Source organism: Ranitomeya variabilis, chromosome 2 (genome assembly GCF_051348905.1).
Source record: "Ranitomeya variabilis isolate aRanVar5 chromosome 2, aRanVar5.hap1, whole genome shotgun sequence".
NCBI classification, from domain to species: Eukaryota; Metazoa; Chordata; class Amphibia; order Anura; family Dendrobatidae; genus Ranitomeya; species Ranitomeya variabilis.
Genome location: NC_135233.1, coordinates 419,478,484 through 419,504,566, shown reverse-complemented (window position 1 = coordinate 419,504,566; position 26,083 = coordinate 419,478,484). Strand labels below are relative to the sequence as shown.

Genomic DNA, 26,083 nt, shown 5'->3' with positions numbered 1-26,083 from the left:
GGCTGATATCAGTCACATATGGTGTAATGTCTTGGGGTTATATCAGTACTGGAGCGTTATAAGAGGGGCTGGTATCAGTCACATGTAATGTCTGGGGGTTATATCAGTACTGGAGCGTTATAAGAGGGTGGCTGTTACCTCTCACATGACATGTAGTTACATAGAACAGTTGGGTGACTGCTTTCTGTGGGGTCAGTTCTGAGTATTCTTGGATTTGTAGTTCTCTTCCTGAAGTTACTGTCCTTTTTTCTTCTCTAGGGGTTGACCAGTCGCAGCAGTTTGCCCACCCCTCAGTTACGCAGGTGTTCTGGAGCGTCCGCTCTTCCGCCCATGGAGCTGGCGTCTTCCAGGTGGGAAAGAAGTAACGGGAAGAGAGCCCACCCGGATTACAGCACAGCAAGGTGAGATTCGTGTACAGGGCTGCAGTGCCCCCTCTTCAGCAGCAGATGGCGACAGAGCTCCTCATCTGTTCCCCTGCAGATGTTATACAATGTATCCACTCTCGGCCATTGTCACTCAGTGATGTTTTTTGTAGCCAAGGACCTTATCCCAATGGACCTTTCAGCTCCAACCTGCTGACAATACCAAAGCAGAGGTCGTCGTCCGTCACTCTGACCCCCCACATGGGCACCCGGAGAGCTGGTAAGCGGCATGTGTCAGTCACAAGTGATTTGACATCTGGTTAATAGATTTTGTGTGTTTCACTATTTTGAAGATCTCTCTGTAATCAGAAACTTCCAGAGATTGCAACAATGTATTAAGGTACCTTCACACGAAACGACATTATAACGATATCGCTAGCAATCCGTGACGTTGCAGCGTCCTCGCTAGCGATATCGTTTCGTTTGACACGCAGCAGCGATCAGGATCCTGCTGTGATGTCGCTGGTCGCTGAATAAAGTCCAGAACTTTATTTGGTCGTCCGATCGCTGTGTATCGTTGTGTTTGAAAGCAAAAGCAACGATACCAGCGATATTTTACACTGGTAACCAGGGTAAACATCGGGTTACTAAGCGCAGGGCCGCGCTTAGTTACCCGATGTTTACCCTGGTTACTAGCGTAAAATGTAAAAAAAACAAACAGCACATACTCACATTGCGTCCCCTGCAGTCTGCTTCCTCCTCTGACTCAGCGCCGCAAAGTGAAAGTGAAAGCAGCACAGCGGTGACGTCACCGCTCTGCTCTCACTGTACGGCGCTCAGTCAGTCAGGAAGTGGACGCAGGGGGACGTGAATGTAAGTATGTGCTGTTTGTTTTTTTTAGATTTTACGCTGGTAACCAGGGTAAACATCGGGTTACTAAGCGCGGCCCTGCGCTTAGTTACCCGATGTTTACCCTGGTTACCAGGGGACCTCGGCATCGTTGATCGCTGGAGAGCGGTCTGTGTGACAGCTCTCCAGCGACCAAACAGCGACGCTGCAGCGATCGACAGCGTTGTCGCTATCGCTGCAGCGTCGCTTCGTGTGAAGGTACCTTAGTGCGGTGAGCAATATAAGAGCAGGCTGTAAGCGGGAGAGTGAGCAGTCTATTGCTCCCTGTTATCAGCCACTACTGGGGGAGGAGACTCCAATCTATTACTCCCTGTTATCAGCCAGTACTGGGGGAGGAGACTGCAGTCTATTGCTCCCTGTTATCAGCCACTACTGGGGGAGGAGACTCCAATCTATTACTCCCTGTTATCAGCCAGTACTGGGGGAGGAGACTGCAGTCTATTGCTCCCTGTTATCAGCCACTACTGGGGGAGGAGACTCCAATCTATTACTCCCTGTTATCAGCCAGTACTGGGGGAGGAGACTGCAATCTATTGCTCCCTGTTATCAGCCACTACTGGGGGAGGAGACTCCAATCTATTACTCCCTGTTATCAGCCACTACTGGGGGAGGAGACTCCAATCTATTACTCCCTGTTATCAGCCATTACTGGGGGAGGAGACTCCAATCTATTACTCCCTGTTATCAGCCACTACTGGGGGAGGAGACTACAATCTATTACTCCCTGTTATCAGCCACTACTGGGGGAGGAGACTCCAATCTATTACTCCCTGTTATCAGCCATTACTGGGGGAGGAGACTGCAATCTATTACTCCCTGTTATCAGCCACTACTGGGGGAGGAGACTGCAATCTATTACTCCCTGTTATCAGCCACTACTGGGGGAGGAGACTGCAATCTATTACTCCCTGTTATCAGCCACTACTGGGGGAGGAGACTGCAATCTATTACTCCCTGTTATCAGCCACTACTGGGGGAGGAGACTACAATCTATTACTCCCTGTTATCAGCCATTACTGGGGGAGGAGACTCCATCTATTACTCCCTGTTATCAGCCATTACTGGGGGAGGAGACTGCAATCTATTACTCCCTGTTATCAGCCATTACTGGGGGAGGAGACTCCAATCTATTACTCCCTGTTATCAGCCAGTACTGGGGGAGGAGACTGCAGTCTATTACTCCCTGTTATCAGCCATTACTGGGGGAGGAGACTGCAATCTATTACTCCCTGTTATCAGCCACTACTGGGGGAGGAGACTACAATCTATTACTCCCTGTTATCAGCCACTACTGGGGGAGGAGACTGCAATCTATTACTCCCTGTTATCAGCCACTACTGGGGGAGGAGACTACAATCTATTACTCCCTGTTATCAGCCATTACTGGGGGAGGAGACTGCAATCTATTACTCCCTGTTATCAGCCACTACTGGGGGAGGAGACTACAATCTATTACTCCCTGTTATCAGCCATTACTGGGGGAGGAGACTGCAATCTATCACTCCCTGTTATCAGCCACTACTGGGGGAGGAGACTACATCTATTACTCCCTGTTATCAGCCATTACTGGGGGAGGAGACTGCAATCTATTACTCCCTGTTATCAGCCATTACTGGGGGAGGAGACTCCATCTATTACTCCCTGTTATCAGCCAGTACTGGGGGAGGAGACTGCAATCTATTACTCCCTGTTATCAGCCATTACTGGGGGAGGAGACTGCAATCTATTACTCCCTGTTATCAGCCACTACTGGGGGAGGAGACTCCAATCTATTACTCCCTGTTATCAGCCACTACTGGGGGAGGAGACTCCATCTATTACTCCCTGTTATCAGCCAGTACTGGGGGAGGAGACTACAATCTATTACTCCCTGTTATCAGCCATTACTGGGGGAGGAGACTGCAATCTATTACTCCCTGTTATCAGCCATTACTGGGGGAGGAGACTGCAATCTATCACTCCCTGTTATCAGCCACTACTGGGGGAGGAGACTGCAATCTATTGCTCCCTGTTATCAGCCATTACTGGGGGAGGAGACTCCATCTATTACTCCCTGTTATCAGCCATTACTGGGGGAGGAGACTCCAATCTATTACTCCCTGTTATCAGCCACTACTGGGGGAGGAGACTCCAATCTATTACTCCCTGTTATCAGCCACTACTGGGGGAGGAGACTCCAATCTATTACTCCCTGTTATCAGCTATTACTGGGGGAGGAGACTGCAATCTATTACTCCCTGTTATCAGCCACTACTGGGGGAGGAGACTGCAATCTATTACTCCCTGTTATCAGCCATTACTGGGGGAGGAGACTCCAATCTATTACTCCCTGTTATCAGCCACTACTGGGGGAGGAGACTACAATCTATTACTCCCTGTTATCAGCCACTACTGGGGGAGGAGACTCCAATCTATTACTCCCTGTTATCAGCCATTACTGGGGGAGGAGACTGCAATCTATTACTCCCTGTTATCAGCCACTACTGGGGGAGGAGACTGCAATCTATTACTCCCTGTTATCAGCCACTACTGGGGGAGGAGACTGCAATCTATTACTCCCTGTTATCAGCCACTACTGGGGGAGGAGACTGCAATCTATTACTCCCTGTTATCAGCCACTACTGGGGGAGGAGACTACAATCTATTACTCCCTGTTATCAGCCATTACTGGGGGAGGAGACTCCATCTATTACTCCCTGTTATCAGCCATTACTGGGGGAGGAGACTGCAATCTATTACTCCCTGTTATCAGCCATTACTGGGGGAGGAGACTCCAATCTATTACTCCCTGTTATCAGCCAGTACTGGGGGAGGAGACTGCAGTCTATTACTCCCTGTTATCAGCCATTACTGGGGGAGGAGACTGCAATCTATTACTCCCTGTTATCAGCCACTACTGGGGGAGGAGACTACAATCTATTACTCCCTGTTATCAGCCACTACTGGGGGAGGAGACTGCAATCTATTACTCCCTGTTATCAGCCACTACTGGGGGAGGAGACTACAATCTATTACTCCCTGTTATCAGCCATTACTGGGGGAGGAGACTGCAATCTATTACTCCCTGTTATCAGCCACTACTGGGGGAGGAGACTACAATCTATTACTCCCTGTTATCAGCCATTACTGGGGGAGGAGACTGCAATCTATCACTCCCTGTTATCAGCCACTACTGGGGGAGGAGACTACATCTATTACTCCCTGTTATCAGCCATTACTGGGGGAGGAGACTGCAATCTATTACTCCCTGTTATCAGCCATTACTGGGGGAGGAGACTCCATCTATTACTCCCTGTTATCAGCCAGTACTGGGGGAGGAGACTGCAATCTATTACTCCCTGTTATCAGCCATTACTGGGGGAGGAGACTGCAATCTATTACTCCCTGTTATCAGCCACTACTGGGGGAGGAGACTCCAATCTATTACTCCCTGTTATCAGCCACTACTGGGGGAGGAGACTCCATCTATTACTCCCTGTTATCAGCCAGTACTGGGGGAGGAGACTACAATCTATTACTCCCTGTTATCAGCCATTACTGGGGGAGGAGACTGCAATCTATTACTCCCTGTTATCAGCCATTACTGGGGGAGGAGACTGCAATCTATCACTCCCTGTTATCAGCCACTACTGGGGGAGGAGACTGCAATCTATTGCTCCCTGTTATCAGCCATTACTGGGGGAGGAGACTCCATCTATTACTCCCTGTTATCAGCCATTACTGGGGGAGGAGACTCCAATCTATTACTCCCTGTTATCAGCCATTACTGGGGGAGGAGACTCCAATCTATTACTCCCTGTTATCAGCCATTACTGGGGGAGGAGACTGCAATCTATTACTCCCTGTTATCAGCCATTACTGGGGGAGGAGACTGCAATCTATTACTCCCTGTTATCAGCCATTACTGGGGGAGGAGACTCCATCTATTACTCCCTGTTATCAGCCACTACTGGGGGAGGAGACTGCAATCTATTACTCCCTGTTATCAGCCATTACTGGGGGAGGAGACTGCAATCTATTACTCCCTGTTATCAGCCACTACTGGGGGAGGAGACTGCAATCTATTACTCCCTGTTATCAGCCATTACTGGGGGAGGAGACTGCAATCTATTACTCCCTGTTATCAGCCATTACTGGGGGAGGAGACTGCAATCTATTACTCCCTGTTATCAGCCATTACTGGGGGAGGAGACTACAATCTATTACTCCCTGTTATCAGCCATTACTGGGGGAGGAGACTGCAATCTATTACTCCCTGTTATCAGCCACTACTGGGGGAGGAGACTCCACTCTATTACTCCCTGTTATCAGCCATTACTGGGGGAGGAGACTGCAATCTATTACTCCCTGTTATCAGCCACTACTGGGGGAGGAGACTACAATCTATTACTCCCTGTTATCAGCCACTACTGGGGGAGGAGACTGCAATCTATTACTCCCTGTTATCAGCCAGTACTGGGGGAGGAGACTACAATCTATTACTCCCTGTTATCAGCCACTACTGGGGGAGGAGACTGCAATCTATTACTCCCTGTTATCAGCCATTACTGGGGGAGGAGACTGCAATCTATTACTCCCTGTTATCAGCCAGTACTGGGGGAGGAGACTGCAATCTATTACTCCCTGTTATCAGCCATTACTGGGGGAGGAGACTGCAAGCTATTACTCCCTGTTATCAGCCAGTACTGGGGGAGGAGACTGCAATCTATCACTCCCTGTTATCAGCCACTACTGGGGGAGGAGACTACATCTATTACTCCCTGTTATCAGCTATTACTGGGGGAGGAGACTGCAATCTATTACTCCCTGTTATCAGCCATTACTGGGGGAGGAGACTCCATCTATTACTCCCTGTTATCAGCCATTACTGGGGGAGGAGACTGCAATCTATTACTCCCTGTTATCAGCCACTACTGGGGGAGGAGACTGCAATCTATTACTCCCTGTTATCAGCCATTACTGGGGGAGGAGACTGCAATCTATTACTCCCTGTTATCAGCCACTACTGGGGGAGGAGACTGCAATCTATTACTCCCTGTTATCAGCTATTACTGGGGGAGGAGACTGCAATCTATTACTCCCTGTTATCAGCCACTACTGGGGGAGGAGACTGCAAACTATTACTCCCTGTTATCAGCCAGTACTGGGGGAGGAGACTGCAATCTATTACTCCCTGTTATCAGCCATTACTGGGGGAGGAGACTACAATCTATTACTCCCTGTTATCAGCCAGTACTGGGGGAGGAGACTGCAATCTATTACTCCCTGTTATCAGCCATTACTGGGGGAGGAGACTGCAATCTATTACTCCCTGTTATCAGCCACTACTGGGGGAGGAGACTGCAATCTATTACTCCCTGTTATCAGCCATTACTGGGGGAGGAGACTGCAATCTATTACTCCCTGTTATCAGCCATTACTGGGGGAGGAGACTGCAATCTATTACTCCCTGTTATCAGCCATTACTGGGGGAGGAGACTGCAATCTATTACTCCCTGTTATCAGCCATTACTGGGGGAGGAGACTACAATCTATTACTCCCTGTTATCAGCCATTACTGGGGGAGGAGACTGCAATCTATTACTCCCTGTTATCAGCCACTACTGGGGGAGGAGACTCCACTCTATTACTCCCTGTTATCAGCCATTACTGGGGGAGGAGACTGCAATCTATTACTCCCTGTTATCAGCCACTACTGGGGGAGGAGACTACAATCTATTACTCCCTGTTATCAGCCACTACTGGGGGAGGAGACTGCAATCTATTACTCCCTGTTATCAGCCAGTACTGGGGGAGGAGACTACAATCTATTACTCCCTGTTATCAGCCACTACTGGGGGAGGAGACTGCAATCTATTACTCCCTGTTATCAGCCATTACTGGGGGAGGAGACTGCAATCTATTACTCCCTGTTATCAGCCAGTACTGGGGGAGGAGACTGCAATCTATTACTCCCTGTTATCAGCCATTACTGGGGGAGGAGACTGCAAGCTATTACTCCCTGTTATCAGCCAGTACTGGGGGAGGAGACTGCAATCTATCACTCCCTGTTATCAGCCACTACTGGGGGAGGAGACTACATCTATTACTCCCTGTTATCAGCTATTACTGGGGGAGGAGACTGCAATCTATTACTCCCTGTTATCAGCCATTACTGGGGGAGGAGACTCCATCTATTACTCCCTGTTATCAGCCATTACTGGGGGAGGAGACTGCAATCTATTACTCCCTGTTATCAGCCACTACTGGGGGAGGAGACTGCAATCTATTACTCCCTGTTATCAGCCATTACTGGGGGAGGAGACTGCAATCTATTACTCCCTGTTATCAGCCACTACTGGGGGAGGAGACTGCAATCTATTACTCCCTGTTATCAGCTATTACTGGGGGAGGAGACTGCAATCTATTACTCCCTGTTATCAGCCACTACTGGGGGAGGAGACTGCAAACTATTACTCCCTGTTATCAGCCAGTACTGGGGGAGGAGACTGCAATCTATTACTCCCTGTTATCAGCCATTACTGGGGGAGGAGACTACAATCTATTACTCCCTGTTATCAGCCAGTACTGGGGGAGGAGACTGCAATCTATTACTCCCTGTTATCAGCCATTACTGGGGGAGGAGACTGCAATCTATTACTCCCTGTTATCAGCCACTACTGGGGGAGGAGACTGCAATCTATTACTCCCTGTTATCAGCCATTACTGGGGGAGGAGACTGCAATCTATTACTCCCTGTTATCAGCCATTACTGGGGGAGGAGACTGCAATCTATTACTCCCTGTTATCAGCCATTACTGGGGGAGCAGACTGCAATCTATTACTCCCTGTTATCAGCCACTACTGGGGGAGGAGACTGCAATCTATTACTCCCTGTTATCAGCCACTACTGGGGGAGGAGACTACAATCTATTACTCCCTGTTATCAGCCATTACTGGGGGAGGAGACTCCATCTATTACTCCCTGTTATCAGCCACTACTGGGGGAGGAGACTGCAATCTATTACTCCCTGTTATCAGCCACTACTGGGGGAGGAGACTACAATCTATTACTCCCTGTTATCAGCCAGTACTGGGGGAGGAGACTGCAATCTATTACTCCCTGTTATCAGCCATTACTGGGGGAGGAGACTACACTCTATTACTCCCTGTTATCAGCCATTACTGGGGGAGGAGACTACACTCTATTACTCCCTGTTATCAGCCATTACTGGGGGAGGAGACTGCAATCTATTACTCCCTGTTATCAGCCAGTACTGGGGGAGGAGACTGCAATCTATTACTCCCTGTTATCAGCCATTACTGGGGGAGGAGACTGCAATCTATTACTCCCTGTTATCAGCCACTACTGGGGGAGGAGACTCCACTCTATTACTCCCTGTTATCAGCCATTACTGGGGGAGGAGACTGCAATCTATTACTCCCTGTTATCAGCCAGTACTGGGGGAGGAGACTGCAATCTATTACTCCCTGTTATCAGCCAGTACTGGGGGAGGAGACTACACTCTATTACTCCCTGTTATCAGCCATTACTGGGGGAGGAGACTGCAATCTATTACTCCCTGTTATCAGCCATTACTGGGGGAGGAGACTGCAATCTATTACTCCCTGTTATCAGCCATTACTGGGGGAGGAGACTGCAATCTATTACTCCCTGTTATCAGCCACTACTGGGGGAGGAGACTACAATCTATTACTCCCTGTTATCAGCCAGTACTGGGGGAGGAGACTCCACTCTATTACTCCCTGTTATCAGCCATTATTGGGGGAGGAGACTGCAATCTATCACTCCCTGTTATCAGCCACTACTGGGGGAGGAGATTGCAATCTATTACTCCCTGTTATCAGCCATTACTGGGGGAGGAGACTGCAATCTATTACTCCCTGTTATCAGCCACTACTGGGGGAGGAGACTACAATCTATTACTCCCTGTTATCAGCCATTACTGGGGGAGGAGACTGCAATCTATTACTCCCTGTTATCAGCCATTACTGGGGGAGGAGACTACAATCTATTACTCCCTGTTATCAGCCACTACTGGGGGAGGAGACTGCAATCTATTACTCCCTGTTATCAGCTATTACTGGGGGAGGAGACTGCAATCTATTACTCCCTGTTATCAGCCACTACTGGGGGAGGAGACTACAATCTATTACTCCCTGTTATCAGCCAGTACTGGGGGAGGAGACTGCAATCTATTACTCCCTGTTATCAGCCACTACTGGGGGAGGAGACTACAATCTATTACTCCCTGTTATCAGCCACTACTGGGGGAGGAGACTGCAATCTATTACTCCCTGTTATCAGCCATTACTGGGGAAGGAGACTGCAATCTATTACTCCCTGTTATCAGCCACTACTGGGGGAGGAGACTACAATCTATTACTCCCTGTTATCAGCCATTACTGGGGGAGGAGACTGCAATCTATTACTCCCTGTTATCAGCCATTACTGGGGGAGGAGACTACAATCTATTACTCCCTGTTATCAGCCACTACTGGGGGAGGAGACTGCAATCTATTACTCCCTGTTATCAGCCATTACTGGGGGAGGAGACTGCAATCTATTACTCCCTGTTATCAGCCACTACTGGGGGAGGAGACTGCAATCTATTACTCCCTGTTATCAGCCACTACTGGGGGAGGAGACTGCAATCTATTACTCCCTGTTATCAGCCACTACTGGGGAGGAGACTACATCTATTACTCCCTGTTATCAGCCATTACTGGGGGAGGAGACTACAATCTATTACTCCCTGTTATCAGCCACTACTGGGGGAGGAGACTGCAATCTATTACTCCCTGTTATCAGCCAGTACTGGGGGAGGAGACTACAATCTATTACTCCCTGTTATCAGCCACTACTGGGGGAGGAGACTACAATCTATTACTCCCTGTTATCAGCCATTACTGGGGGAGGAGACTCCATCTATTACTCCCTGTTATCAGCCAGTACTGGGGGAGGAGACTGCAATCTATTACTCCCTGTTATCAGCCACTACTGGGGGAGGAGACTACAATCTATTACTCCCTGTTATCAGCCATTACTGGGGGAGGAGACTGCAATCTATTACTCCCTGTTATCAGCCATTACTGGGGGAGGAGACTCCATCTATTACTCCCTGTTATCAGCCAGTACTGGGGGAGGAGACTGCAATCTATTACTCCCTGTTATCAGCCATTACTGGGGGAGGAGACTGCAATCTATTACTCCCTGTTATCAGCCATTACTGGGGGAGGAGACTGCAATCTATTACTCCCTGTTATCAGCCATTACTGGGGGAGGAGACTCCATCTATTACTCCCTGTTATCAGCCATTACTGGGGGAGGAGACTACAATCTATTACTCCCTGTTATCAGCCACTACTGGGGGAGGAGACTCCAATCTATTACTCCCTGTTATCAGCCATTACTGGGGGAGGAGACTCCATCTATTACTCCCTGTTATCAGCCAGTACTGGGGGAGGAGACTACAATCTATTACTCCCTGTTATCAGCCATTACTGGGGGAGGAGACTGCAATCTATTTCTCCCTGTTATCAGCCATTACTGGGGGAGGAGACTCCATCTATTACTCCCTGTTAACAGCCAGTACTGGGGGAGGAGACTGCAATCTATTACTCCCTGTTATCAGCCACTACTGGGGGAGGAGACTACAATCTATTACTCCCTGTTATCAGCCATTACTGGGGGAGGAGACTGCAATCTATTACTCCCTGTTATCAGCCATTACTGGGGGAGGAGACTGCAATCTATCACTCCCTGTTATCAGCCACTACTGGGGGAGGAGACTACATCTATTACTCCCTGTTATCAGCCATTACTGGGGGAGGAGACTGCAATCTATTACTCCCTGTTATCAGCCATTACTGGGGGAGGAGACTGCAATCTATTACTCCCTGTTATCAGCCAGTACTGGGGGAGGAGACTGCAATCTATTACTCCCTGTTATCAGCCATTACTGGGGGAGGAGACTGCAGTCTATTACTCCCTGTTATCAGCCAGTACTGGGGGAGGAGACTGCAATCTATTACTCCCTGTTATCAGCCATTACTGGGGGAGGAGACTGCAATCTATTACTCCCTGTTATCAGCCACTACTGGGGGAGGAGACTACAATCTATTACTCCCTGTTATCAGCCATTACTGGGGGAGGAGACTGCAATCTATTACTCCCTGTTATCAGCCATTACTGGGGGAGGAGACTCCAATCTATTACTCCCTGTTATCAGCCATTACTGGGGGAGGAGACTGCAATCTATTACTCCCTGTTATCAGCCATTACTGGGGGAGGAGACTGCAATCTATTACTCCCTGTTATCAGCCAGTACTGGGGGAGGAGACTGCAATCTATTACTCCCTGTTATCAGCCACTACTGGGGGAGGAGACTACAATCTATTACTCCCTGTTATCAGCCACTACTGGGGGAGGAGACTACAATCTATTACTCCCTGTTATCAGCCATTACTGGGGGAGGAGACTGCAATCTATTACTCCCTGTTATCAGCCATTACTGGGGGAGGAGACTGCAATCTATTACTCCCTGTTATCAGCCAGTACTGGGGGAGGAGACTGCAATCTATTACTCCCTGTTATCAGCCAGTACTGGGGGAGGAGACTCCACTCTATTACTCCCTGTTATCAGCCATTACTGGGGGAGGAGACTGCAATCTATTACTCCCTGTTATCAGCCACTACTGGGGGAGGAGACTGCAATCTATTACTCCCTGTTATCAGCTATTACTGGGGGAGCAGACTGCAATCTATTACTCCCTGTTATCAGCCACTACTGGGGGAGGAGACTGCAATCTATTACTCCCTGTTATCAGCCATTACTGGGGGAGGAGACTGCAATCTATTACTCCCTGTTATCAGCCAGTACTGGGGGAGGAGACTGCAATCTATTACTCCCTGTTATCAGCCACTACTGGGGGAGGAGACTCCATCTATTACTCCCTGTTATCAGCCATTACTGGGGGAGGAGACTGCAATCTATTACTCCCTGTTATCAGCCATTACTGGGGGAGGAGACTGCAATCTATTACTCCCTGTTATCAGCCAGTACTGGGGGAGGAGACTGCAATCTATTACTCCCTGTTATCAGCCACTACTGGGGGAGGAGACTGCAATCTATTACTCCCTGTTATCAGCCACTACTGGGGGAGGAGACTGCAATCTATTACTCCCTGTTATCAGCCACTACTGGGGGAGGAGACTCCATCTATTACTCCCTGTTATCAGCCACTACTGGGGGAGGAGACTCCATCTATTACTCCCTGTTATCAGCCACTACTGGGGGAGGAGACTGCAATCTATTACTCCCTGTTATCAGCCAGTACTGGGGGAGGAGACTGCAATCTATTACTCCCTGTTATCAGCCATTACTGGGGGAGGAGACTGCAATCTATTACTCCCTGTTATCAGCCACTACTGGGGGAGGAGACTGCAATCTATTACTCCCTGTTATCAGCCATTACTGGGGGAGGAGACTGCAATCTATTACTCCCTGTTATCAGCCAGTACTGGGGGAGGAGACTGCAATCTATTACTCCCTGTTATCAGCCACTACTGGGGGAGGAGACTGCAATCTATTACTCCCTGTTATCAGCCACTACTGGGGGAGGAGACTACAGTCTATCACTCCCTGTTATCAGCCACTACTGGGGGAGGAGACTACAATCTATTACTCCCTGTTATCAGCCACTACTGGGGGAGGAGACTACAATCTATTACTCCCTGTTATCAGCCATTACTGGGGGAGGAGACTGCAATCTATTACTCCCTGTTATCAGCCACTACTGGGGGAGGAGACTCCATCTATTACTCCCTGTTATCAGCCACTACTGGGGGAGGAGACTCCACTCTATTACTCCCTGTTATCAGCCATTACTGGGGGAGGAGACTACACTCTATTACTCCCTGTTATCAGCCATTACTGGGGGAGGAGACTGCAATCTATTACTCCCTGTTATCAGCCACTACTGGGGGAGGAGACTACAATCTATTACTCCCTGTTATCAGCCATTACTGGGGGAGGAGACTACAATCTATTACTCCCTGTTATCAGCCATTACTGGGGGAGGAGACTGCAATCTATTACTCCCTGTTATCAGCCATTACTGGGGGAGGAGACTCAATCTATTACTCCCTGTTATCAGCCATTACTGGGGGAGGAGACTCCAATCTATTACAATCTGTTGCTCTCTGTTATCAGCCTGTGGACTTGTATTCGCTCCTGTGTGACATCTGTGGTGGTCTTGCTGGGTTGCAGGTACCTCTCCCAGTCTGAGCCCGGTGAGCTCACCCTCCCACGGTTCTGTGTTTGGCCGGTCACCCGTCGAGTTCCCGGACACTGCTGATTTCCTTACTAAACCAAGTGTGACTTTACATAAACCTGTGGGACTCGCGCTCGGCTCTCAGGATTTCCCGCAGCCAATCAGATCGTCTACAAGCCATATCTGTCACAGGTAAGGGGGCCGGAGCTTGTACAGAATGATTGGCGTCACTGCTGTGTACTGCGCCGATGACCGCTGCTCCTTGGGGCGGGGGGAGGAAACATGAGGGCTGGGGTGTCGAGGTTGGGGGTGAGGTGCTGGGGTGTCTGGTGGGTAGCACTGTGTCGTCTGGGGTGTTGGGTGGAGTGAGACGACGTGCGCTGGGTTATTAAACAAGGGTTGGGTTGTCTGGGCGGGGGTGAGGCGGGGGCCAGATTGTCTGGGTGGGGGGCACATGCCCTTGGCCGTAGACTTATCGTCTCCCCTCTTCCTCCAGTTGTGATCGCAGGATTTTTAAGTCTACTTCTCATTCGGAATCGCTGGACGCCGGCGAGAACCAAGTGCTGAAATCAGGTGAGAGCAGAACCGCCTGTGCTTGGGGAAGGGGTCCGCGCCACCTGTGCCTGGGGGGTCTGCGCCGCCTGTCCCTCAGTGGGTCCACGCCGCTTGTCCCTCGGTGGGTCCGCGCTGCCTGTGCCTGGGGGGGGTCCACGCCACCTGTGCCTGGGGGGTCTGCGCCGCCTGTCCCTCAGTGGGTCCACGCCGCTTGTCCCTCGGTGGGTCCGCGCCGCCTGTGCCTGGGGGGGGTCCGCGCCACCTGTGCCTGGGGGGTCTGCGCCGCCTGTCCCTCAGTGGGTCCGTTCCGCCTGTACCTCTGTGGGTCCGCGCCGCCTGTCCCTCTGTGGGTCCACGCCGCCTGTCCCTCGGAGGGTCCGCACCGCCTGTGCCTCGGGGAGGGGGGGGGCCGTGCCGCCTGTGCCTCGGGGGGTCCGCACGCCTCCTCTGCCCGGAGGTCCAGTGATTCCGTTACTCTCCGCTCACTTTCTCGTGTCTTCAGGTTTATATTCCGACGTTCGGGCCGAACCTTTGCACTTAACGGACCGGACGCAGGAGAAGCGAGCGTCCAGCGACTGTACGACACTACTGCAGGAGGAGCAGACACAGCGGAGCCGACAGCCGGAGGTAACCGCAGCCTCACACTGATCATCAGGCCTCCCAGCTGAGCTGTTGCTACAGTGTGCCAGTGCAGAGGAGAGTCCAGGATGGGGAGAGATTTAGCTGTCGCCGAGTTCACGTCACTGTCCTCATCCATCTCATCCTATTAGTTTCTGCCTTTCTTCTTGCTGTCAGTGAATGGAAACCTTGCATTCTGCAAGAGGATAAAGCTATGTTGACCCGAATCTGCTTATCTCTGAGGTTTTGTTACAGTGTACCAGAGCTCATTCTTCACCGGGGCTCTGGGCTGATACATTGTAACTGATCCTCTGTTGTGAGAAGAATCGGCTTTCACCCTATTGATGTTCCCATTCACTGATGATGCATCTTTTTTTTTCAGTCTTTGCCACCAACAGTTTACAACTTTGCCCTGAACTTGTCCTTCTGTTTTGGCGCAGATTGAGGAGTCGGCAGCACTGGATTTGCACATTGAGGATCAGGACGAATTATTGCAGAAAATGGATAATTGGAATTTTCCAATCTTCGATCTCATGGAGAAAACTGGCGGGAAATGTGGGTGGATCCTGAGTCAGGTGCGACAGTCGCGATACATTGTATCCGTTCTTGTTACTTCTGTCACTTGCAGTACCGCTTTTCACCACTGTCACTTCCCTAGACTTCAGATGACAGGTGGGGGCGCTGTTGCACTGATCATCCAGGTTCTCTGTGTCACACCTGATCCTGCCCATTCTCTGGTTCCTCGCCCTGCCTGCATTTTCTTGTTGCCTGATAATCTGGCAGATGCTGGATGAGCAGAATTCCCGTATTTCCAGACTTTTTCCTGTGGGTGCAGATTTAGCCTTCCATCTTGTATAAACTCCAGCTCCTTCCCCCACCATTATCGCAGCCTCCGTTCAGACATTATAAATGTGTCTTCCTGGGCGGCCGGCGATTATTGATCTCCGTCTCATTCTCGGCCTGACAACTTTTCATTATGACTTCACTTTTTGGCTCCGGCTACTCCCAATAAAACTCCCAATTGTCCAGAATTGTCTAATGCAGCTGAAGTGGCCGCTGCCAGAAAGTAGCGCTGAGATCATCGGGCTCCGAAGTCATAGAATGAGTAATCCCAGGTCCTTCGAGGATAGCGGCTAAAATGATGAGAGCCACTGTCCCCATTGCTGCGCAAAAAAATGGATGGAGCCTTAACTTAGATGAAATGTAGCTGTAATATGGGGGAGATCAGCGGCATCAGGAGACGCTTGTGAATGGCCGCTCTCTGTGGAAGGCAGGGGTCGGAGGCTTGGCGGGAAGTGCTGAACTGGAAGTTGGGTGGGGGCAGTCCGCAGCTGGGCAGAGGGGAGGCAACTGGGCAGATTGGAGGCAGATGGTAGTTAGGTGGCTGGCAGCTGGGCAAGAGGCGGTCAGTAGTTGGACGGAGGGAGGCAGTTGGAGCTGAGCAGGCAGGAGATGATCAGTAGCTGTGAAGGAGGCAGTGTAGCAGCTGGGCAGCCATGAGGCGGTCGGCAGCTTTGCAGGATGCGGTCGGAGCTGGACAGTCAGGAGAAGGTCAGAGCTGGACAATGAGGAGGCGGTCGGCTGCTTTGCAGGAGGCGGTCGGAGCTGGGCAGTCAGGAGGCGGTCGGCAGCTTTGCAGGATGCGGTCGGAGCTGGAAAGTGAGGAGGCGGTCGGCAGCTTTGCGAGATGCGGTCAGAGCTGGGCAGTCAGGAGGAGGTCGGCAGCTTTGCAGGAGGCAGTCGGAGCTGGGCAGTCAGGAGGCGGTCGGCAGGTTTGTGGGATGTGGTCGGAGCTGGACAGTCAGGAGATGGTCGTCAGCCATGCAGGATGCGGTCGGAGCTGGACAGTGAGGAGGAGGTCGGCAGCTTTGCAGGAGGCGTTTGGAGCTGGGCAGTCAAGAGGCGGTCGGCAGCCTTGCGAGAGGCGGTCGGAGCTGGACAGTTAGGAGGCGGTCGCCAGCTTTGTAGGATGCAGTCGGAGCTGGACAGTCAGGAGGAGGTCGGCAGTTTTGTGGGAGGCCGTCGGAGCTGGACAGTCAGGAGGCAGTCCGCAGCTTTGCAGGATGCGGTCAGAGCTGGACAGTCAGGAGGAGGTTGGCAGCTTTGCGGGAGGCAGTCGGAGCTGGACCGTCAGGAGGAGGTCGGCAGCTTTGCGGGAGGCGGTCGGAGCTGGACAGTCAGGAGGAGGTCGGCAGTTTTGTGGGAGGCCGTCGGAGCTGGACAGTCAGGAGGCAGTCCGCAGCTTTGCAGGATGCGGTCGGAGCTGGACAGTCAGGAGGAGGTCGGCAGCTTTGCGGGAGGCAGTCGGAGCTGGACAGTCAGGAGGAGGTCGGCAGCTTTGTGGGAGGCGGTCGGAGCTGGACAGTCAGGAGGAGGTCGGCAGCTTTGCGGGAGGCGGTCGGAGCTGGACAGTCAGGAGGAGGTCGGCAGCTTTGCGGGAGGCGGTCGGAGCTGGACAGTCAGGAGGAGGTCGGCAGCTTTGCGGGAGGCGGTCGGAGCTGGACAGTCAGGAGGAGGTCGGCAGCGGGAGGCGGTCGGAGCTGGACAGTCAGGAGGAGGTCGGCAGCTTTGCGGGAGGCGGTCGGAGCTGGACAGTCAGGAGGAGGTCGGCAGCTTTGCGGGAGGCGGTCGGAGCTGGACAAGTCAGGAGGAGGTCGGCAGCTTTGCGGGAGGCGGTCGGAGCTGGACAGTCAGGAGGAGGTCGGCAGCGGGAGGCGGTCGGAGCTGGACAATCAGGAGCAGGTCGGCAGCTTTGCGGGAGGCTGTCGGAGCTGGACAGTCAGGAGGAGGTCGGCAGCGGGAGGCGGTCGGAGCTGGACAGTCAAGAGCAGGTCGGCAGCTTTGCGGGAGGCTGTCGGAGCTGGACAGTCAGGAGGAGGTCGGCAGCTTTGCGGGAGGCGGTTGGAGCTGGGCAGTCAGGAGGCGGTCGGCAGCTTTGCGGGAGGCTGTCGGAGCTGGGCAGTCAGGAGGAGGTCGGCAGCTTTTCATCGGTAATTAGGATATAGTGCATTTTTTCTTACTTTGTGGCTTCTACTGCAGTCACATCCAGAGCTGCGGTCACTGTTCTGCACCAGACCTGTGGATGTTCGCCGCAGTTTCCCGTGTTTCGCCCTGTCGGGGGTCAGTGTGACGTCTCCCGTTTTGTGTTCGCAGGTCTCATGCTCCCTCTTCTACGATACAAGCTTGTTTGAAATCTTCAAAATTCCTGAAATCAAATTTCGAAACTTCTTCCGGGCGTTAGAAAGTGGCTACCGGGATATTCCATGTGAGTACGAGGCGGACCTCCTCCACCCTCCGGACGCTCGGGCACGTGCTCCCGCCTGATCCGGGGTCTCCCCGCTAATATTTGGGGCTTCCTTGCAGACCACAATCGCACTCACGCCACGGACGTCATGCACGCAGTTTGGTATCTGACCACACGACCCGTCCCGGGATTCCAGGAGCTGAGCAGCGATGAGGCCGGTGAGTCCGTCCTTTACCTTCTCTGTGGACCCTCGGGGGTCTTCAACACTGTAATGAAATCCAAGCAGGGCAGGAGCCATAAAGCAGGACACAGTCACTGATGGCACGGCCGCCGTATGGAGCTGGACCACCGTATGATCTGTGCCCCTCCATGCAGACCCTCCTGTAACAGAGGTGCATAGTTTCGGGGGTCTATAGATTGGAAACATTTTGCCCTTTTGTCAGCGTTCTCCAAGTACAACCCTCAGGAGGTGGCTGTGAGTGCCTGCTGAGGGTTGTAGTTCTTGTTTCCAGTGCTGCTGGGGTTAACGTGCTGCCCACGTGTTTTATGAGCCGCCTGTGTTTCTGGGTAATTGATGGGTAAATGCTGATCATCCCTCGTCGGCTGCCAAGTCCCCGCTCCCCCGATGCCGCTCGCAGCGTCTCCTCTGCTGCAGTCAGCACTTTCCGGCTCCGCGGCGCATTACACTAATAATTCTTTACATAATTAGGAAATTAAATATCAGAACTAAAAATATCCCACAATGAGCAGCGGAGCACGGCGTGCCAGGAACAGGGCGGCCGCGGGTCTGACGGGTGACATGGGGCGGATTCCTTGGTGCCAGGAACGGGGCGGCCACGGGTCTGATGGGTGACATGGGGGGGGATTCCTCATTGCCAGGAGCAGGGCGGCGGCGGGCCTGACGGGTGACTCGGGCAGATTCCTCATTGCCAGGGACAATGCGGCCGTGGGCCTGACGGGTGACATGGGGGAGGGATTCCTCAGTGCCAGGAGCAGGGCGGCTGTGGGCCTGACGGGTGATACGGGGCGGATTCCTCAGTGCCAGGAACTGGGCGGCCGCGGGTCTGACAGGGTGACATGGGGGGGATTCCTCAGTGCCAGGAGCAGTGCGGCCGCGGGCCTGACGGGTGACACAGGGCGGATTCCTCAGTGCCAGGAACTGGGCGGCCGCGGGTCTGTCGGGTGACATGGGGGGGATTCCTCAGTGCCTGGAGCAGGGCGGTCGCGGGCCTGACGGGTGACACGGGGCGGATTCCTCAGTGCCAGGAACGAGGCAGCTGCGGGCCTGACTGGTGAAATGGGGGGGGGGATTCCTCAGTGCCAGGAGCAGGGCGGCCGCGGGTCTGACGGATGACATGGGGGGGGGGGGGATTCCTCAGTGCCAGGAACGAGGCAGCCGCGGGCCTGATGGGTGACATGGGGGGTGGATTCCTCAGTGCCAGGAACTGGGCGGCCGCGGGTCTGACGGATGACATGGGGGGGATTCCTCAGTGCCAGGAACGAGGCAGTCGTGGGCCTGACGGGTGACATGGGGGGAATTCCTCAGTGCCAAGAGCAGGGCGGCCGTGGGTCTGATGGGTGACATGGGGGGGATTCCTCAGTGCCAGGAGCACGGCGGCCGCGGGTCTGACGGGTGACATGGGGGGGGATTCCTCAGTGCCAGGAACGGGGCAGCCACGGGTCTGACGGGTGACATGGGGGGGGATTCCTCAGTGCCAGGAGCAGGGCGGCCGCGGGCCTGACGGGTGACACGGGGCGGATGCCTCAGTGCCAGGAACGAGGCGGCCGCAGGTCTGACGGGTGACATGGGGGGGATTCCTCAGTGCCAGGAGCAGGGCGGCCGCGGGCCTGACAATTGACACGGGGCGGATTCCTCAGTGCCAGGAGCAGGGCGGCCGCGGGCCTGACAATTGACACGGGGCGGATTCCTCAGTGCCAGGAACGAGCAGAACTGCACAGCGCTATCATCTGTAAAGTGGCCCCAGAGAGTACTGCAGCTCCACGCCTATCCAAGTATCAGTGCCCGGCTGTGGCCACTGTACAGAGGATGGCGCTGTGTCCTCCTGCTCCACAAATCATCACTTCCAGCGAGAACAGTTGATCGGCGATGGAGCCGGGTGTTGGCCCTCCACTGATTAGATATAAAGGGGCTATACTGTGGATAAGCCATCAGTATGAAGTACTGGACAGCCCCTTTAAGACGTGACCCCCAAAAAATACAATTATCCTCTGTTGTCTCCTCTCCAGAAGTGGACGGCAGCGGTGGTTGCACATACTTGTCCTCGAGGAGTTGTCAGATGGCAGATGACAGTTATGGCTGCTTGGCGGCGAATATCCCGGCACTGGAGCTGATGGCGCTGTACGTGGCGGCTGCGATGCACGACTATGACCACCCCGGTCGCACAAATGCCTTTCTTGTGGCCACAAATGCACCACAGGTGAGTGCGGCGTGCACGACTGCCCCCGCGAGCGCTCTGCTGGGGGTGGGGCGCGGTTCGTGTTCTGTATCCGGTCGCTGCCTGTGTGGTTGCGATGCTGGTGCGCAGTGGTGATGGCGGCACAGTCGCCTGCGCTGACTCCATGTTCTGCTTTCAGGCCGTGCTGTATAACGACAGATCGGTGCTGGAGAACCATCACGCCGCGGCCGCCTGGAACCTTTTCCTCTCGCGCCCGGATTACAACTTCCTGACGTTCCTGGACCACGTGCAGTTCAAGCGGTTCCGCTTCCTGGTGATCGAGGCGATCCTTGCCACCGACCTCAAGAAACACTTCGATTTTCTGGCCGAGTTCAATGCCAAGGTCAGTACCGAGCTCCGGGCGCGTCTGCCATAGTTCTGCAACCCTCAACATAGACAAGACCTCTGCTTGTGGTCAGTGAATCTCCAGGACTATCAAGGTGGTGCCACAATGTATCGGTGTAATGAATCCTGTGTGAGCTGCACACCACCGCCACTCCAGATCTCTCTGCCACAATGTATCGGTGTAATGGATCCTCTGGGTGCTGCACACCACCTCCACTCCAGATCTTTCTGCCACAATGTATCGGTGTAATGAATCCTCTGTGAGCTGCACACCACCATCACTCCTGATCTCTCTGCCACAATGTATTGGTGTAATGAATACTACACCGATTAGGCCGGTTATCGGGGAACTTGGTGAGTGTACAGTATATACACACCCTGATACGGTCACTACCAGCTCCACAATAAGAAAAGGGAACCACTAGCTGCTGGCACCAATCATTTATACGCCCACTATAGGGTAGTGTATGGCGTCAGGGGTGCGGTTTACAGAGCAAGAGGAACCACCGTGCACTGTACGACACTTAGTTTTAACACCAGTCACGCCCGCACACCTCCCCGCTGGTGACTCAGCCACATCCCTAATCAGCTCGAACTTCCACATCATACTCGTCCCTGGAGATAATATTTTTACGTTTCCTATTAAGATTATCTATCCATAGCTGGGAAAAATGACATGGATAGCATCATCCATCTGACAGATATTAATTTGGAGGTGCTGCTGCAACTGTCCGGTGCCATAAAGACAATGCGTCAAATTCAGTACGACTCTGAAAATGTCTCGTCTGTCATGTCTATGCTGTTCATAAAAATCTGAATATTCATCATGTGCAAGGCAGGACAAAGCAGCTGAGAGCAGTTTGCCGGTCAGTTCTGTGACACAGGCAGGCAAACGCCATAAATCTGTCCCCTCCCCCGCTCTTCTGAAAGGTGTCTGTCATCTGTCCCATCACCAGCTTTCAGTACCGGCTTGCATAGAGGAGTGAGGGTGCTACCTGCAGGTCGTGGAGCTAAATGTTGCCCCATGTCATCCCCGCTGTGAAGATTTTACAATTCCATCTATAACACACGGCATTTATTTTCTCGTGTGCACATTTACGGTCATGTGACCTCTGTACGGGCCAGGGCCACATCATGGGAAGTGCTCTTCAAAAAAGAAATGTTGCCATGACAGCCCCAGAGCAAGCACGCCGTTTCCTGGACGCCTTGTAACGGTGTCCTCTTCTGGCAGGTGAACGATGTCACCAGTAACGGCATCGACTGGAGCAACGAGAACGACCGGCTGCTCGTGTGCCAAGTGTGCATCAAACTGGCGGACATCAACGGCCCGGCCAAGACCCACGAGCTGCACCTGAAGTGGACGGAAGGCATCGTCAACGAGTTCTACGAGCAGGTAGGGGCCTCAGTGCGCCCAGGGGCCATGCCTGTAAGTGTAGCCCCTGGGTGTACCCCGATCTCTGGATATGATGCTGCCCCTAAAGTGTAGCCCCTGAATGTGCCGCTACAACTAAGCTATGACCCCACAGTACACTGTGACCTGAGGATTTGTCCCCTAAATGCACCCTGCGGGGCCAATATCTGGCCACATTATGAACCGCCGGGACCTCTGTGCTGCAGCTTATTGGCTGATTATGGCCTCTGTTCCAGGGTGATGAGGAAGCGAGTTTGGGGTTACCCATCAGCCCCTTCATGGACCGCGCGTCCCCCCAGCTGGCCAAGCTCCAGGAATCCTTCATCACTCACATTGTGGGGCCCCTGTGTAACTCCTACGACGCCGCCGGTCTGCTCCCCGGGAAGTGGCTAGACGAGGAAGAGGAGGCGATAGAAAGTGATGAGGACGAGGAGGAGGAAGAGGGCGACGACCTGGACTCAGAAGATGAAGAAGTCAATGAGATTGGTCACAGTAAGTGCAAGTGGAATCTTCTGACCCCCATGGGATGATACACAACAGTGAGTGCAGCTCTGGGGTATAATACAGGAAGTAACTCGGGATCAGTAATTTAACGTATGTACACAATGACTGCACCAGCAGAATAGTGAGTGCAGCTCTGGGGTATAATACAGGATGTAACTCAGGATCAGTAATGTGTGTACACTGTGACTGCACCAGCAGAATAGTGAGTGCAGCTCTGGAGTATAATACAGGATGTAACTCAGGATCAGTAATGTTGTCATGAATCCACACCGCTGCCACCAATTTGTCACGATTCACACCGTGGCCGTCACTCCTACGTCACGGATCGGGGTGACTTTAGGTCAACAGACGGCTATCACATGTGCAGGGGGGCTTATCTTAGTTATCCCTTCACTGCTACACTGTGATGAAAAAAAACACACAAGGCTATTGACCTCTTAGTTTACAGCAGGGGCTTATTTTAGTTATCCCACTGCTCTTCAAAATACCACTTGAAACTTGCAGCTCTCTGGCGCCCCCCTTACTCTCAGCTCAGATTAGGTACTGCACCTAGGGTAATTAGTCCCCAGAAAGGCTGCCTGCTATGTACTGGCTATTGGGCACGCTGCAGCGAGGCGATATAACTACTCCCACTCAGGCAGGAACAATAATTATCAACGACGCAGTCGCTACAACGACTCCCAAGTACCCAGTACAAAGGTATGCCGCCACCAGCTTCGATTAAACGGGTCCGAAGCTAACCCCAAAACAGTAGCGTAATTCCCTTCAGAAGACTTAGGGTATGTTTTAGAGCATGAAGAACTAAAACTAGTAATTTATATATTTTACTCCGAAAGAAGGCAGTGTTTATAAAAAGGCATATAAGAAGTTGCAATATGAGACAATTGAAAATATGTACGAGGTAATTATAAAATAAAGGGATTAAATGAGAAAGGTAAAACTCACATGTTCTCAGTCCATTTCAGTCAAAACCATGCTGGTGGGCGGGACCCCAAATGTCCAAGTGCATCAGGAGGTCTGGATAGGAACAGCTCCTCAAGTAAGACTCTCTAAGACCCCGGCTGGGTTAAGGGTAAAGACTTTTAAGCTCCAGCCTCGTGACATCACTAAAGGGGTTGAGTTAAGATCACCCTCCTCTTGACTCAGCTGTACAGTTTTCTCCAACCATTCTTATGATTGTCATATGTTAGCTGGAGAATCTGGCAGAGTCATAACACACACCCCTCATTCATCTTGTATTCAGATTTGCTCTCTATAGGTACTAAATTCGGGCTAGTAGAGACGCTCCGTTCCAGAGAAATCTGTACTCTGTCCCTGTTTGAACTAGAGGCTCATGCTTAGAGAGGCTGATAAATCCGCCGATGGAGATTCGCAAAATGGATTCATTATTTTCCTAGCCAAAATCGTTAGTCCAATATCTTACAATATTGGAACAAACGACTTCATGGATTTTGGAAAACTTCTTTACCAGTTCTAGCTGCTTCTAGATGGGAGGAGAGATGAGGAAGTTAACCAAAGCCTGGAATTTACAACTAGAGCAATAAAACCTTTTCTACACATCCACATCTCAGCAAACACAAACACAGAGAGAAGGGGGGTTTTTAGTCCGCTGCATGGGTCTGACAGGCAAAGATACAAAATCATATTATATTTCATACAATCTCGTGACAAATGTAATGTATGTAAACAGTGACTGCACCAGCAGAATAGTGAGTGCTGCTCTGGAGTACAATGGAGGATGTAACTCAGGATCAGTAATGTAATGTATGTACACAGTGACTGCACCAGCAGAATAGTGAGTGCAGCTCTGCGGTGTAATACAGGATGTAACTCCGGATCAGTAATGTAATGTATGTACACAGGGACTGCACCAGCAGAATAGTGAGTGCAGCTCTGGAGTATAATACAGGATGTAACTCAGGATCAGTAATGCATGTACACAGTGACTGCACCAGCAGAGTAGAGAGTGCATGTCACGAATCCACACCACTGCCACCAATTTGTCACGAATCCTGCCCCGCTCCCACCAATATGTCACGATTCACACCGTGACCGTCACCTCTACGTCACGGATCGGGGTGACTTTAGGCCAACAGACGGCTATCACATGTGGGGGGCTTATCCTAGTTATCCCTCCACTGCTAGCAATGTGATAAATAAAAAAAACACACACAAGGCCTACACACAAAGACCTCTTGATTTACAGCAGGGGCTTATTTTAGGTATCCCACTACTCCACCATATACCACGAACTGCAGGGATTTCTGTATATCCCGCTTTACAGTTCCGCTTAAATTTGCAGCTCTCTGGCGCCCCCTTACCCTCAGGTCAGATTAGGCGATTTAACTACTCCCGCTCAGGCAGGAACAATAATTATCAATGTCGCCGTTGCTACAACGACTCCCAAAGGCACAGTGCACGGTATTGCTGCCACCAGCTTCGATTAAACGAGTCCGAAGCTAACCCAAAACAGTAGTGTAATTCCCTTCAGAAGACTTAGGATACTTTTTAGAGCATGAAGAACGAATCTAGTATTAAATATTATACTCCGTTAAAGTTTAGGCAGTGTTTATAGAAAAATATTACAAGGATGTTACAAAAGAGACAATTTCAAATATGTACAAAGGTAATCATAAAAATAACAGGGGTTAAATGAGAAATAACACTTACATGTGTTCAGATCATTTGAGGCAACCAGGTTAGTGGAGTTCCCATATGTCCCAATGCATGAGGACTCTGGTTAGGAACAGCTCTTCAAGTCAGACTCACATAGGCTCCAGCAGACAGACCACAGGCTGGGGTGCCTGGCAGACTTATAGCTCAGCCTGATGACATCACAAAAAGGGTTGGTTTTCCCAGACCCTCCTATCTCTTCAGTTTAACTAAATTCAACCTAAATTTGTCTAATGCCTATAACTCCGCTACAGAACATGTCAAAGCCATAACAAACCCAGCATTCATCTCGTATTAACGTTGGCATTCTAATGAGATCAAATATGTCCTATTTGTGATGCATAATTAGAGAAATCCCTACTTTTTACCTGATGGAGTTAGAAGCACATGTTTAGAGTGGCAGACAGAACCGCCGATGAACGTTAACAATATGTACTTATCCTTTTTCTAGCCTACATCGTTGGTCCAATATCTTACAATAATGGAACAAAGGACTTCTTGCATTTACAGAAGGGAATCGGACCGGTTTTGGCTAGCACAACTTTCCACTGCAGCTATGCCAGTCGTAAATACCTTTCTTCAATAAAACTCCCCCACATACACTGACAAAACAAGCTCTTGCCGGAGTGAAAGGGAAGGGGGGTTTTTAGCCCACAGCCTGGGCTAACAAGAGAAATTAAACTTATATGATATTTCATACAATATCGTGACACCTTCCCCTTTTGGTGTG

At 51.5% G+C, this 26,083-nt stretch overlaps 1 protein-coding gene across 3 annotated transcripts in view; it reads left to right on the top strand.

Moving 5' to 3' along the window:
- The window catches only part of PDE3B (phosphodiesterase 3B), a 206,275-nt gene that overhangs the window by 164,346 nt on the left and 15,846 nt on the right, over positions 1 to 26,083 (top strand). For 2 of the 3 annotated variants that reach the window (XM_077286607.1, XM_077286606.1), the window contains 12 exons: positions 259 to 401; positions 536 to 642; positions 13,544 to 13,739; positions 14,044 to 14,120; positions 14,605 to 14,729; positions 15,161 to 15,295; positions 17,874 to 17,985; positions 18,084 to 18,182; positions 20,212 to 20,402; positions 20,560 to 20,763; positions 21,997 to 22,158; positions 22,413 to 22,668. In XM_077286607.1, the coding sequence (XP_077142722.1) occupies positions 259 to 401; positions 536 to 642; positions 13,544 to 13,739; positions 14,044 to 14,120; positions 14,605 to 14,729; positions 15,161 to 15,295; positions 17,874 to 17,985; positions 18,084 to 18,182; positions 20,212 to 20,402; positions 20,560 to 20,763; positions 21,997 to 22,158; positions 22,413 to 22,668 (1,807 nt within the window). The remainder of the gene's footprint in view (positions 1 to 258; positions 402 to 535; positions 643 to 13,543; positions 13,740 to 14,043; positions 14,121 to 14,604; positions 14,730 to 15,160; positions 15,296 to 17,873; positions 17,986 to 18,083; positions 18,183 to 20,211; positions 20,403 to 20,559; positions 20,764 to 21,996; positions 22,159 to 22,412; positions 22,669 to 26,083) is intronic. The other variant, XM_077286608.1, reaches the window with a different exon arrangement.